Below are 16,187 nucleotides of genomic sequence, written 5' to 3' on the forward strand. Positions count from 1 at the left end.
ATCTTCTGGCATTATCTTAGTCTTGAGCCTCCCTTCTCATTTAACTCTGTAACATCAACCTCCAAATGTGGGAGAGCATTGAGATCTGAGCCTCTGGTCACCCGTTAGCCTCCTGACTCATACCCCACGTGTGTCCGTGCCATTCGGGATTCCTCTTTTCACGTTTTCGTCTCTGCTGCTGTATGTCATGTATCTCCTCAGCTCTCCATCCTTTCCGCCCCACTGCCCACTGTACTACGCCTACAGAGAGCACCCTCTGTCTCAGCAGGGAAATCCCTCCTGTTTGAGCCAGACTCTTTCAGCCCTAAAGAGCAAACAGAATTGTGTTAATAATCCCTTAAGTCTTGCTTAATTGAAAACCCTTGGCCTTGATCACTACAGCCTCCCCCATCAGCTGCTGCCCTCAGCACGTCATTACACATATTGTGAATCATGGCTCTTCGATTAATGATTCATGTCTGTGATTTTTTTCTCCTTGTCTTCCTATCAGTGTTTTTTTTTTTTTTTTCATTCTCATGGTTGGATATATGACATATCAGTTGACTCAGAATCGCAGAGCAACAAAGGATGCACTAAAGCATGAGGATGAATGTTTTCATATCATTTGAGTCTTGCATGTCTCTAATAAGCTGGGTAAATGTGTAGTAACCATAGACTGTATAAAAACATGGACGTATTGTCCGTGACGTCATCCGTAGAATCCTGTAGAGCGTTTCTGAAGCTCAAAGTGTGCAGAGTGGGCCATCGCCATCTTGGCAGCGGGTCACCGCACGTCACTTCTGGATAGTCGAAAATGAGCAAAAAGGTGTGAGCTGGTTGCTGACGGCAGTTATAAAAAAAATTCACTCCCCTCACAGTTGTCATGAAGGGCAAAATTAGCTATATAGACCAAAATCATTTTTTGCACAAGGCTGTGAACGTGTTTTTTTCTGCTGTAAAGTTGGAAATTTTAACATGGGGAGTGGGATGGACTCCCTTCTGTAGCCAGCCTCAAGCGGCCAGTCAATGAATTGAAGTTTTAGTCACTTCCTTGTTGGCTTCACGAGAGAGGGGGGGGGGGTTGCGGCTCGGTAGTAACCCCCAAAAGCATGGAGTCTGCATGACTGTTTATTTATTTCTGTGGTGCCTGCTTCACCTGTTGTCTGTGCAGCAATGAGGGCTGCGCCGTTGAGCCGATCAGTCACTGCAGATTTCGGTTTAGAGCTCAGACAAAGGTCAAAGGTCTTAAATCCCAATATAAGTTTGGTTTAAAATTAAGAAATGATGATATGCATTTTTTTGTGTGTGTATGTATATATGTATATAATATTTTTTTTTACGATTTTTGGATATACCACTCAGCATTCCATTATAAAGCAGAATTGATGTTATCTAGTGGAGTGGGTATATTTGTTCCTGAAAAACTTGTTTGTTTTGTCTTGTCGTGTCTTTCTGTGTATGCTTACTTCCTGTAATGTGTCATTGGGTGCACTGCATCACTGCAGATGGCTGCACACAACAACACACTTGTGTTTGCAAGACAACATCTCAGAAAATCTTTAAATCAGAAGATAGCGGCTCAGACTCTGACAGTTACTTAAAGATAAATGTGAAGAATTTTCAACATGAAATTGCAAACATTTTTCTTTCGAACACTCCTCTTGTATTCCATGGTTCCTGTGACTCATACCACTGATTGAGCCAGCATGCTCAAAAAATTTAGCAATTTTTTGCCTTTAAAGAAACGGAGGTTAACTCTCCAAATTCGTTGAATTTCTCATTGACGATGAATATGTGCTCATGTCACACTTCCGGCTGTTAAAAACAAACAGTGCATTCATGGTTTTGGGTTCTGCATCCTCAGGCTAGTAAATTGGATTTAGGCCTAACAACAGAGTTTTATGGTCATTTGATTTTAATTGAGGTCAAGAAGTCAAAAGTAAAGGGGGGCACTGACAGCGCATCATTTTCTGATAGGCGCTCAGTTTTAAATGTTTAATCGTTTGGTTTTCTCATTCTCCTATTGCTTCCTGCTGTTGTTTTAATAACAGTGGTCCTCAGATGAGTGTAGCCAATTCACCATGTGCCATCTGCATTATTTATCAGTGCAACTATAAATTATTTATCGAGCTCGGTCATGAATGGGGCTGTTGTGTTTACACATGGAGAGTCATTTCACTGAGAAGGGCATTGTGTGGATCTAGATGCACTCAAGCTGGATCTTATTCTTAAGCTTGCATGCACAAGGGAGAAGGTTTCATTTACTTTTTTATATATGTGACTCTGTGTATGTTTTATGTATTTATACTGGTTTATATAATAGTATATTGTTTGATTTAGTGATCACGTTATCAGAATTTGAAAGCTGGGATTTTCATATCAAAAATAGCTACACAAATATTTGATTATCGGATGGTAAGCTTGCATTAAAAAAGTTTAGTAAAGTTTAGTTCACATATCAACTGAAAACAAAGTGTAAACCAAAAGATTACAGATAAAAATCCTCAGTTTCCTCTCCAAAGTCTAGTGAAGTAAACCCACCCTCTATCTCACATACAGCTACACTTGCAGGTCTCACTTCCTCAGTGTCCTCATCACTTCCAGCATTGAGGTTATGTTTAACCTCTATAGTGTCTAGATCTTACTTCCTTTTTCGCTATTTATTCATTTATTTTTTGCTTGCTCACACAAAAAACCTTTAAAAATATGTTCAAGCTTTTAGCCTTGACCTCTTTGTTTAGTATGCCACAGAAATGTTCAGAAGGTGAAGCATTCAGTCTCACAGCTTTGGCCTTGTTGTGTTAGTGCTAATGTTAAATACGAGGAACCGGTAAACCAGCTTTGTAAAGGGAAACTCCCTTCAGGTAGGATGTTGTTAATCTTCTTCAACAATTAGTCTGTTCTGTTTAGGTGAAACATGTCTGTTGTCAAGTTATGTTTCACCAGCACGCCCTTCACTGATGATGATTTTACAGCGTGCACTCTCACCTTGCCCAGATTGTTCTGATAAAACAAGCAGGTATAAGGGTGTTTCTGTTTCTTCTTTTCTTTTTCTTTTTTGTAAAGGAATAGTTCACCCATAAATGACGATAGTGATGATTTAAACAATAATGATTTGAAATTTTCACTTTTGGTTTGGATTGATAGCTGTATTTATTTGACCACCATTTTTATTAGAATTTTTCAAATTGTTGGACAATCAACTTTTTTCAGTCATGGTTAATTAATTTGGATTAACTGGACTAATTTAATGTGAATAAGTATTTGTTGGAAGTTTCTAAGTTGTATGGTTGTTGCAAACTGTATTATCTTAAGCCAGTTAAAGCGTGGCCTGTAATAGACTGTGTGTGTGTGTGTGTGTGTGTGTGTGTGTGTGTGTGTGTGTGTGTGTGTGTGTGCCTGCAGGTGAATCTTTTTGAGCTCTCCCTGCTTTCCCTCATCTGTTCCCTTGGGCTCAGTGTGCCTGTAATATCTCACATTTCTTTTTCCACTGACTGTCACCAGCTCAAATAATGACTTAATCTGCCTGGAGATCTGAACTCTAGGGAACAGGATATATATATTAACATTTAGATTCACAAGATTTATGTGTTTTTTTTATTATTATTATTATTATTTAATAAGATTTTTTGATTTAGTTATACATTGGTTATTTGTAGAGTATTGAATAGTTTTTCTTTAATTTGAGTGTTTGGGGTCCAAGCTTTTCTGTATGCTGCAGAAAAGCTTCTAGTGGTTATAGGTCAAGTCTTTAGCTCCTCGGTGTCTGACACTTGTTAAAGATGATCATAATCTAATCTTATTAAAGGCCATTTGTTTTCAGTGGCTGGGAGATCTGATCTGTATGTTATAGATAGCTGTTGCTTTTATAAAACAAAAGCTGATAATTCATAATTTCGAAATGCTCTCTTTTTGCATGCTTTTATTGCTTTATATTGCATTTGGCTTTATTCCTCCCTGTCTCTCCCTTTTTTTCTTGTCTCAGGTTATGAAAAGACAGAAGACACATCAGAAAAGACTTCTCTAGCAGACCAAGAAGTTTCCAGACTCATTTTTATCAATCAGCCCCAGTTTACCAAGTTCTGCAGTAATCATGTCAGGTACGTGTCCTGTGCTTTTTGTATTGAGTAAATATCAAACAAGGGCTGAACAGACTTTCATGATGGCCACAGCGATGATGAACTCCAAGATGGTGGATAAAGCAGGTCAAATATTGATTACAAAAACATATTTAAAACTGAGATTTATTGATAAAACAGTTTATAAGTGTAAATGCATGTATTATTTTACCTAATAATTGTTTGAGTAGTTTAATCTCATCATGATTAATACTTTTATTTAGCAAGAGTGCAATGAATTGATTTATTTATTATGAACTTTACAGAATTACAAAAAAAATTAATCGGTTTCAAATACATGCTGTTCTTTTGATTGTTTTTTTTCTTTTCTTTTTATTATCATTTAAAGAATCCTGAAAAAATAATGTATCATGGTTTTCACTAAAATATTAAGCAGCATAACTATTTTTAACATGTTTCTTGTGCTTCAGATCAGCATAATAGAATGATTTCTGAAAAATCATGTGAATGTAAGACACTGACACTGGTGTTATGGCTGCTGATTCGGCTTTGCCTTCACAACAATAAATTGCATCCTAAAATATATTTAAATGGAGAACAGTTATTTTGAATTGTAATATTATTTCACAGTTTTGCTGTTTTATCAAATAAATGCAGCCTTGGTGTGCATAAGACACTTCTTTCTAAAAGCATTTAAAAAATCTTACGGTCCTCAAACTTTTCAAACTGTAGCTCAGGCAGCAATTCAGATGGATTCAGGACAGAACTTATGTCTAAAGTCACGAAAACAAAAGTGAAACTGTTAAAACACAAATCTGTTGAGCAGACTGTACTGCATGAATAGATGAAAATGGTTTTGAAAAAGTGTTGCTGGGTTCCAGTTGCCACAAAGTCTCACTGTGTCCAAGTTACACGTGGACTCATAGTGATGTATGGCAGGCAGAGAGAAGGTGTTAATATACAGTTAATATCTGATATCTGCTCAATCACACTCTGAATTACCTTTAAGGAGGATTTTTGTGTAATTATTTACTCACCCTAAAAAGATCAGGGAACTGAACTGATTTTAACCGACACACATTTTAGCATTGTTTGTGAATTGAATCTGATGTGATTCTTGGTGGTTTTTCTTCCACCCTGCAGTGAGAGAGCATTCATCCAGGTGTCATGTCACTCAGACTGCAGATCTTCAGTACTGAAACCCAAAAGCATCTATTTGATAGTTCCATCTAGTGATCATAACCGCCACTGCAGTCTGATAGGAGCATAATTGCTCACTAATAATGCCGTCCTCTGATTAATGCAGGGAGGAACAACATGCTGTCTCATGTCTGGACTGTGCTTTAAGTGTAATGTTTGCATTCCTACAGTCTGAGAGTCTGGGAGTGCTTGCTTTTATATGTGTATATTTTAAGACGTGAACTGCCATGAGAAAAAAAACAGGCTTTAGCTGTAATGGGTTACAGTCACGTTCAAAAATCGATTTATTTAGTTTTGTATGAGAATTCCCCACTCGTTTTGCTACTCTATAGATATCTGTATGTAAATGGGATAACCTCCACATACTGCCTTAGTTGACATTTGTCATTTATCAGGTCATGCCATTATGGTTAATACCGACTGCAACTGTGAACACCTATTTCTCTGTAGCCTTGCTTCTGAAATATTAAAATGTATTGAAATACAGTAAAAACACAGTAAAAACAGTAAAAAAAAATACAGTAAAAACAGCAGTACGTTTCTGAAATATTATTACAATTCAAAATAATAACCCCCACTGTTATTAACTCTACATTTAATTTTGAAAGGATTTTTTTTCTGTTGTGTTATGTAAACATCAGTTGTACTGTAAGTTCATGTGCTTGTGGTTGTGACATTAAGCTGCCAAAACAGGTCACCAACATTGACTGTAGTTTTCATAAGTGACCATGATTTGTGTCATGCATGATAAATAATGTCTACATGGTACATTGAACTTCTTTATTGCTAAATACTATATAATGGAGTGTTTTGAGAGCTGTGTGTGTTAGATTAAGGTCCTTCCTATTGCCTGACCTTCTTTTTAATGTTTTTTTCGTACAAAATGTTCCTTTTTTTTAATCACTGTAGTCAATCTGCTAATACCCACCCTGTGCACTCACTGAGCACTCTGTTCTCCCTATCATTACTAGACACGCCCCTTACTGCTGATTGGCAGCGAGTACGTTCCGGGACTCAGTCCAACACTGAAAGCATCAAAGTGTTTTTCAAATATTGATTAGTACACCTTTAATATACATAGTCCATTGTGTTGCTGATATGAACGGTAGGTCAACTTCAAGTTGTTACCCTCAGTAGATCTTTCCTATCAGAGCTGATACCGAGCTACCCGGAGCATTGCCGTTGTACTGTACAATCAGAACTAGCAAACCAGTCTACAAGGAAGAGGGATCACTTGAACAAAATACTGACATTTGCTTTATCTGAACAAACCCAACATTGCAGAGTTGGGAATAGTGCGCATGCTAAGTTAAAATAAATTACACAAATTTACACCTGAGGCAAACAAATATTATTAACATATCCTAACACCGCCCTTTTTTTTAAACCAAAAAAAGCATGTTTGCTCTTCACACTGTGTGCCTTCAGAAGACAAAACAGCTGTTGATGCATTTGTAAATATTCCACCACCAACAATGCCAGAACCGTCTCTCCATTAAAATTATTAACAGTACGTGGCTGAACCCTGAGGTTCATTTTGATGAGCATTTACACTAGTCACCCCAGTGACTGACTGCCTGATGAGCCAGCGTCCCGAAGCCCTTGTGTGCGATACATGTTTGTTTAAAAGCATGATGACTCTAAGTAGTGCTAAACGAGTGGAGCGTGTGGGTTAAGCAGCCAGCTGAGGTCTAGAAGCAGACCAAGATCTGGTTTCTGGGGTCGTGTAGAGGAAATGGAAGGAGAGACGCAGGTCAGGTCTCTCTGCACCGCCATGAGAAAGCACATCATGTGGTGTTTGCAACGTCCATCAAAATACTTATTATTCTTGTTAAATGAGCTTTACATTACCAACCATGTTCAATAAAGAAATTTCTAAAGAAATATAATGATTCATTTTATAAATGTAACTATAGCTCTAAAACTGGAAAACTTGAATGGTGCTTAATGGTCCAAAACTTAGTAAAACTACCCTATGAAGGTAGAATGTTATTTGTGATTGCTGCTAGTGATTGTTTTTTTATTATTATTATATTTGTCCCCGAGATATTGTATTGCATTTTTTCGTTAAGTTTTTTTTTTTTTTTTTTTACCCATTTTATTGTTGATTTAGGAAAAAGGTAAAAATATGTGTGCTAGATAAGTATGAGGCCAGATGGAGATGTCATATTTCACTCTTACTCGCAACGTGGAAATGCATTTCTTTATCTGAAGAACCGTAAGAGCAGCTGCTAGCTGCGGTTAGCTACCTCACGCTCCTACACTGAACAAAAGCTGAAAACTAGCCAAGCAAAAGTGGAGAAAAGTGAGAACGACAGGCTCCTGACAGAAGTTTCCATCTCCTCTGTGCTGCTAATTGCTGTGCTACTGTGTGCCGTGGTTTGATAAGGATCTCTGTGAAGACTGGATCAGTGAAACATAGAGAGAGTGAGAGGACTCGTATAACTTTCCATGTTAAAACCTTCACAGACTGTCTCAGTCTCTCCAGGGTGGTGCATTGTATTGCACATATTGTAGTTTATTTTACTTTAACATGAGTCATTAGTCATTAAAGGAGCATTGCGTAGGTTCTGAAATTTCTAACCGTTAGAGGAACTGCAGCCAGTCTCATGCTCGTTCTCAGTGTGCAAGCTCGTATGAGCACGACCACATCAACCAGGGTTGCCGCAGCAACCACTGACGCTGGTCGCTCTCTCTTTTTGCCACACTAGATACGTTTTTTTTTTTTTTTTTTTTTACTTACGAGGAGTGTCCGTGGGTGTCTGAATTGTTCTGCCGGAGGCTGGTCGCTTCTTTCCATCCACAGAGTCCATCTGAAAACACTATTGCCGCTGCTTACTATAATGGCTGGCGTGCCGTACGGTTGTAAGCCCAAGTAGACGAGAACGCGCATGACTTCACATTTAGTGAATTTTCGCGCCCGACTCCTCCACAAACAAATGAGCCTACAGGCTGATAGAGGCAGCCGTGGTGGACAGTCGAGGTGACATTCTTTTTTTTACTTCATGGTTGGCTCATACATGTACAAATTAAAACTCTATCTTAAAGATTTTTTTCAGTAAAAACCTCCACATAGCTCCTTTAATGATTATTTGAATGTATTCTTATTAAAAAGCTTTTTTGATAGCTGTGAATATTGTATTGGTATATTTATTATATAATATTATAATTAGTGGTGGGCCGTTATCAGCGTTAACGTGCTGCGTTAACGCGAGACTCTTATCGGGCGATAAAAAAATATCGCCTTTAATCTATTCTCAAAGTTGCATATAGCAAAACTGTAATAATGTGAGAAATGTTGAAGGTGTCTGAATAAATGTAGGTATGATTGTATATTTCATTTTTACATTTAAGACTATCCAGTGCTTTTTTACATTTAATTATTTGGTTTCTGTACCTTGACACCTTTAAACTTGAAAAAAACTTAAACATTGTGTAAATAGTTTACAGCTTTTTCAAGCACTTTGTGGTGCATTTTGGAAACAGGAGATTAGCCCCTTTTCTTATGCACCATCTAGCTTGATAAACCCCTTCTCAAATACTTACTGTTTGTCAATTTTATTTGGGTAACACACATATTCTGAATGCCGTCGGCAGAATTCGAATGAGCCATTTTAATCTAGATTAATCTATTCTGATATAAATGAGTGTTTTTAGTTTTTTTCGGTTGGCTGTTCTTTTGTTAAGTGGGTGGATAAAGAGGCAGGTGGGACGTTTATCTCAGTCTGAAGTGGCCTCGCTGTCTTTGGCCTAATGTGAGCGTAAATCAGTCGGCAGTCTTGAGAGATGGAGGCTCTGGCAAGCTCCTACCGTAGTTCACTCAAACTCAGAGCTCTTTGCAGCCCAGTCTCTCTCTCCTCCTGAAACATAGCTGTTCTTTATGGTCATTAACTGCCTCTCTCCATCACTCACTCTGTGCATTTGTGCTTGAGTCTCAGGCTGGCACTGAGCCTGACACTGGGGCTTTGAACTGAATGTGGCAAGGGGGAGGAAGTTTGATTCGTGCTGGTGATCATGGTCATGCTTCCTGGTTCTCAATATCACTTTTTACTATAATGACCAACTAACATTTGAAAACTTAGAAATGAATGGATGATAAACTTAGACCAGTTTTCAGATGATGTCAGGTGGATTTATATTGTGGTCATTCTTGATGTAACCACATTTCTGACTTCTGGTCCTCTTTTCTCTGCAGCACTGCAAAGTACAATTTCCTCACCTTCCTGCCTCGGTTCCTGTACTCTCAGTTCAGAAGAGCAGCAAATTCCTTTTTCTTGTTCATCGCACTTCTGCAGGTAAGACGTCAGTGTCTTCAGTGTCAGTGTCTAACCTTCCTCCCCCAGGGCAGGAATACTGATGACAAGCTAAAGAGATTAGGACTGTCAGCTCTCACGGTCACAGATAAACATCTGTCTGCGGATTCCCTGAACCTCGATACCAGGTTTCTTAAGTAGATAGGACTGATAGCAGAGTAGGGTGGAATCAAACAGACAAGTCATTCAAACCAAGTGTGAAAACCTCAGTATTACATTAGTATGTGAACACAAACGATACTTTGTTCCACAAGGTCAGCATATTCCCTCTTTGAGAACTGAAGTTTCAAATGTTTTGAGTCTTTTGAAATAATTTAATAATACTTATTCTTAAAGGATGCATTAAATTAATCAAATGTGGTGGTGAACATGTTTTCCGTTTCCCCCAAAAATTTTAAGCAGCACAACGGTTTTCAGCATTAATAATAATAAGAAATGTTTTTTGAGCAGCAAATCCGCATATTAGATTGATTTCTGAAGGATCATGTGACACTGAAGACTGGAGTAATGGTTGTTAAAAATTCAGCTTTGCCATTACAGAAATAAATTACATTTAGAAAAAAAAATTGTTAAAATAGTAGTCAATTTAAATAAATAAAAATATTCTGCAATATTTCCATTTTTACTGTTAATGATCAAATAAATGCTGCCTTTTGTGAGCATAAGAAGCTTCTTCAAAAAACATTTAAAAAATCTTATTGACCCCAAACTTTTGAACAGTTGTGAACTGTTTATATTGCTTTTGAACCTTAAACAGATTTTGGTTGCACTGCTTCTGTGTAATTACCATACGCTGCCGTCACCAAGGGCTCCAGTGTTATAAACATGCTGTTCTTTTAGAGACAGAAGGTACAATTACTCCACCACCCAGCAACCCGGCGTGACCCTGTGGATGCACCGCACATTAAATTAGCTCCTCTGTTTTAATGTAGCTCAATCGATGACTGGGAGAAAGGTAGATGAAGAGAAACTGTGTTACATGAGAGTAAAACAGAGAGGGTAAAGTGGCTTCGACGCACAGGTTCTGTGAATCTTCATTACACCACCGTCAATGAGGTGACCTAGAAATGCGCAGTCATGTTGTGAACGAGAAAAACGGGAGGGTTGGATTTGCTAAGGCAACAAGGGGGCCAAGGTGACCATCTGATTTTTATATAACTTTCATCACACTAATAGAGTGCTGCCTCTGGATATGATGTCATAGTGAACAAGACGTTTTGATGCTGACAGCCAGGATTCACGATGATCGACTGCTCTGGTTTTCTATGCCACTGTGGTTTGGTTGTGAGCATACTCTCCTGTTTAAGTGAAATGTAACACAGAAGGGAAAGTGTTGGCATCAGGTTAAAAGGAATCTGTTTCGGGTTTCCTATTGTATGTCTTTGCATTGTTGGCCTCTGTCTGAACCTGTAACAGCTCTGACACTTTATCTGATGGGGCACGTCGAGCCACTTCATGATATTATGTAAGCTCTGTGAGTTTTGCCAGAATCAGGAGAGAAATTTTAGAAGTTTAATCAAGTTGTAGTGGTGTGAATTTCTCATCTTTTTGGCCAGCACTGGCTATGCGTTCTGTACTAGACTCACTGAGACTTGTCATGGCACTTTTATACTGTTGTTGTTCTCTTGTTGACCTGACTGCTTCCATTGTTCTCATTTGTAAGTCGCTTTGGATAAAATATTAAATGTAAATGTGAATTACATATAATCTTGAGGGCCCTTTCGCAACTACCTGGAGCGGCACCTAACCAGCCTGAACCAGTTTGGAAATTGATGCTAGTCTAAGCTGATCTCTTCAGCACAGTAGACAGATATGTCACATGGCGACTTCTAAACATCCATCAGAGTCACTGCTGCTGACTTTCTGATGGTTATTGCCATTCCCTTAGGTTGCTTTCTTGACCTCCTGGTGATAAATCCTAACACCACCAGGGACCTAGACCTTCAGGCTGTGTTATGATTGCTTGGAAACAAAACGAAAGCAGTTTATCAACCCCCCTGAGTGTTTTTCATGAGGTCATATGTTTAAATGCTCTGCTGGACTTTTAATTAATTTGTATTTTTATTCATGCCCTTTAGATGACAAGATTTGTGTAACGTTTGGATGTTCTTGGTTTGATGTTGCTCTTCTGTTTTTTTGTTATTTTTCTATATTTTTTCTCTACAGCAAATCCCTGATGTGTCACCGACAGGGCGGTGGACAACGCTGGTGCCGTTACTCTTCATCCTGTTGGTGGCAGCAGTGAAGGAGGTTATAGAAGACCTGGTGAGAGCATTCATTTCTATATGTGATCTGTTCTAGTAGCTTACGGAGTAAATAAGTGTTGCATGATATATCGTGCTAAAGAGGTATTGCAAAACCCTGCTTTTAAAAACTGTATGATTCCGCATTTTACTAGTACTGGTACTTTAAGAATGTATTTTACATAGAGCCATATTTTCTGAGCAGGACAGTGTGCATGCAGCGTTCTGCTTTCATTCCCTGCATGAACACTGGCCGTGCCAAACTTTATATATCTGTGCAACACAGGACTGCTAAAAACGTAAGCAGTTTAAAAGTGGATAAGAAACATGCATGAATGAGCAAAAGCGTGGGCAAGCTTGATGTAAAAAAATTAGTTAAGGACAATAAACCTTGAAAAAGAGCTTGTGTGGTACTCGCGCCTCTGTCAGACAGCATGCAATCACGAATTCAGATCTTTCATGAGTTAATGCCATTCAGAGGTTTTAGCTTTTTAGCTTCTGCTAACTGGTATGTGCGTACATGTAAGAGTGACGTTACATCGGATGACGTAGGTGAGAAAAAGTAAGTCTTTTATTATTTATTATTATTATTTATTATTTATTATTATTTACAGGAGCAATGGAAGCAAAGTTAGCTTTGCTCAGTAGTAGTTTCAAGATATTTTAGTCCGTTATTGTATCGCAGTCAGAATTTTGGTATTGTGGCAACACTATAGAGTTAAATGCCTGTGAACTTTGTGCAGATCACTCACATTTTTCAGTTAATTGTTTTATCATTGGCAGTTGGGATGGTTTTTAATGAGTGATTAATGAGAGAGAACTCTCTTGCAGTGCATGCTGCTCGCTGTAGGTTTTATCCTCTCTTGCCCTTCACAGCTGTTATATTATCTGAGTCAGTTTTTAGACTGCGTTCACGTTTACCTCTTTTACTCTTCCTGATAATTCAATCTCACTCTCTGGTGATCGTGTACACGGCAGAATGCATCTCACTCCCATTAGCCGACACTCTTTTTCCTGACCTGAACTCTCATCTTATTTGCCATGTAAATTAATTCCAAGACCTTTTTACATAGAAATTTACATAGAGGAGTGAACACTGAGATAAAACCGCCAGCCCAAATGGATCCACCATAGTGCTGTGACCCTGAAATCAGAGCCTGATCTCTCGGCTCCCTCTGGACAGCCATCCGATCACATCACGCTGGATGCTGTGGTCAGAATGACCGGCTCAGCACTTTATATGGGTTTCTGATGTGTTATTCAGGTCTGAAATGTCAAGTCTAGCTCTGGATGTGAAAGTCATACGTATAAACTCACGTCTGTACGGTCATACTGTGAGTGGAGGTATTTTTTTTTAAAAAAAAATTTTAGAGGCGTCCCATGAGGTGATAGAAAGGCTTCTCTTGTTACTCCGTGTTAGCTTTTCTTTGTTAGACTTTCATGGCTTGTTTTTGTATTTAAAGGAAGTTCATCTCCAGAAAATGAACTAATTTAATTCATTTACTCACACTCATGTTGTTTCAAACCTGAATTACTGGCTTTCAAACACAAAGCAGATATTTTGCTGAATGTTCACACTACTTTTTTTTTTCTTCCATATAACTGATGTATCAAAAAACACAAATCGGTCGACCACTAGTGTGTGTGTGTGTGTGTGTGTAAATTTCAAAAGAAGCCAGCAGGCTCAGTATAATCCATAACTCGTCATAATCCAGCACCCAACAAAGACAGAGTCTAACAAAGAGGTGATGTGCCAGTGCTCTCCACATATTGGCCTGCTTATCAGCTGCACCCCACTGTATTCCACTAATCCATCTGGGATTTGGTGCTGCATCTTACCACAAATCCAAACAACTGTCTCCTCTTACCTTTGGGGCCGTTTTGTACTGTTAAATATCATCCTTCCTCTTGCTCCCATGTTCACTGCAGGCAAGCCATCGTTTAGATTAGATGCGTAATCAAATCATTACTTCCCTCCACAGAGCCTGATCTCTGCTTTATGTTGAGGTGAAGGAAAAAGGAAGGAGATAGGAGAGAGTGAGGAGAAAGAGAGATTTGGATGATAAATGGGATCTGAGAGCGGTCTAACTTTTTCTTGCTCCTGCAGAGGTCATGTGACATGGGCCGCCCAAATAAGGTCTCCAGTAATATGAATGTGGCTGTTTGTCACATTTAATGCTATTTTAATCTAATATCAATTTGAGAGAAATGGGGAGGAGGAAAAAGAGTATATAGAAAGGCTGGAGAGATGCAACCTCCAGTTGCATTTATTTAGTCTGCAGTAATTTATTTTTTATATAAGCAATTTATTTTTTATATAAGCAATATTTTTTATAAATTTTGTATATTTAAACATTACATTTGGACATAGTCAGTTGCAACATTACATAAAACTTCATTAGAGAAGGTCACTTAAAAAAAAAAGGGAAGTCATGGCCTAGTGGTTAGAGAGTATGACTCCTAACCCTAAGGTAGTGGGTTTGAGTCTCAGGCCCTCAATACCACGACTGAGATGCCCTTGAGCAAGGCACCAAACCCCCAACTGCTCCTCGGGCACCGCAGCGTAAATGGCTGCCCCCTGCTCCGGGTGTGTGTGTTTACTGTTGTGTGTGTGTGTGCACACTTGGATGGGTTAAATGCAGAGCACTAATTCTGAGTATGGGTCACCATACTTGGCTATATGTCACATCACTTTTTTTTACTTTGACATTCTGTCTGTAAACAAATTGACTGCTTTATTTTATACACATAATATGCATTTATTTAACTGGTGCTCATGGCACTCTTAGCATAGTATCATCATTTTAAGTTATTCAGGTTTCTCTCATGGTGTCTTATGAATGTCCATTGTGCCTAACAGCACATAAACCATTCGTCCCGGAAAAACAAAAGTGACATTGAACATATTTTACCATTGTTAACCGGGAGGATAATTAGGCAATAAGAGAGCACTAGAGATGGATTTAGATTTAGAGCTTTTAGAAGCTAATCAGTGTTTTCAGATCACTCTCACTCATTGGCTTCAAAATGGAGCAGATCAAACCGCTCTTGTAGTCTGGGACAGAAAAGAGTACTTCAATAGACAAACATCTGACTAAGCACAGTTTTATTGGTCATTAAACATGTAAAACATCACTCACATATATAAAGAAATTGTATTTTATTTACTAAAATGTTTTTTCTCTCTAATTATTTTGTTGTGTGCATGCTGTATTTATATTTCTCTGATATTAATGTTTGCATATGTGTGTCAATATTCTTCTGTTGCGCATTCTAAATGAAAGTAATACAACCCATAAAATAAAGTTCATCCATCTAATATTATTTAAAGATTTAATTTGGCTCATTTGATTTAATATTTTAAATTTTTTTTTTTTTCAGAAACGTCACAATGCTGATAGTGTTGTTAACAAGAAAGAGACACAAGGTAAGACTTTTGTTTGTTCACCGTTTGTCTTTAAAAACCAATACATTTGTCTGATTACACTTTCTTCCCTGATTTGGAGCATTTTTTGTTGAAACAAAGATGAGGTGGGACTTAAATAACTTTGGCTGTGATTTACTTGTTAGATGCTACCCTTCTAAATTAGATTTGCCAAAAAATTGGACACAGCCATAAGCACAGGATGAGTCAGCATTTAGTAATTAGTCATTTTCATAACTTTCTCTTTCAAGAAGCAGACAGTCAACTTTAAATGTGTGTATATATATATGCATTTTTATATCATGGGGTATTAGTCTGTGTTCTGTGGATTAGTCTATGGATCTTCTCTGTTACGGTGATCATTCTCTCTCTTGTAGTGTTGAGGAACGGCGCTTGGGAGATTGTCCACTGGGAGAAGGTACTGCAGCAGATGCTGTTTCTCATACTTTGTGCAAGTTCCAGCATGAAATAAGTTGACATACTCTTAGAAACGGAGTGAGAAATGAGTATTCATAAAAGATGCCCACTGGTGTTGCCCACTAGGTTTGGGTTGAAACAGATACTTTGGTGTTGTCTTAAGAGGGTACTTCCCTCACAGCTCTTTTTCTTTTTTTGATTCCCGACTCAATTCTTTAGGTAAAGATAGAGGTGTTTACCAGGCCTCAGCTAACGTGCAGTCTCCATAGAGATCTTAATAAAGCTTGACACAGAGCAGCTTTTCAATGTTTTAGTATAGAGTAGCATTAATTACCCTGACAGAAACATACAGTCCATTATTATAAGGTGAAAGCAAAAGCAAATGGCTGGAGATATAATTACCTGGTGACTGGGCAATCATTAGCATTTGCAATATTAGTACACATCTGCGAGAGAGCATTAACTTGTGCCCTGGTGACCTCACCGTGGCACAGAATAGGATGTGATGTCAACTATGACTGCTTATTGTTGT

The 16,187-nt window shown here is 38.3% G+C and overlaps 1 protein-coding gene across 4 annotated transcripts in view; it reads left to right on the forward strand.

The window, feature by feature from the left end:
• Positions 1-16,187, forward strand: part of LOC128027507 (phospholipid-transporting ATPase IA) — a 111,613-nt gene that overhangs the window by 17,749 nt on the left and 77,677 nt on the right. For all 4 annotated transcript variants that reach the window (XM_052615189.1, XM_052615186.1, XM_052615188.1 and 1 more), the window contains exons 2-6: positions 3,965-4,079; positions 9,454-9,553; positions 11,738-11,836; positions 15,196-15,241; positions 15,616-15,656. In XM_052615189.1, coding sequence (XP_052471149.1) covers positions 3,965-4,079; positions 9,454-9,553; positions 11,738-11,836; positions 15,196-15,241; positions 15,616-15,656 — 401 coding nt within the window. The remainder of the gene's footprint in view (positions 1-3,964; positions 4,080-9,453; positions 9,554-11,737; positions 11,837-15,195; positions 15,242-15,615; positions 15,657-16,187) is intronic.

Source organism: Carassius gibelio, chromosome A14 (assembly GCF_023724105.1).
Source record: "Carassius gibelio isolate Cgi1373 ecotype wild population from Czech Republic chromosome A14, carGib1.2-hapl.c, whole genome shotgun sequence".
Taxonomy (NCBI): Eukaryota; Metazoa; Chordata; class Actinopteri; order Cypriniformes; family Cyprinidae; genus Carassius; species Carassius gibelio.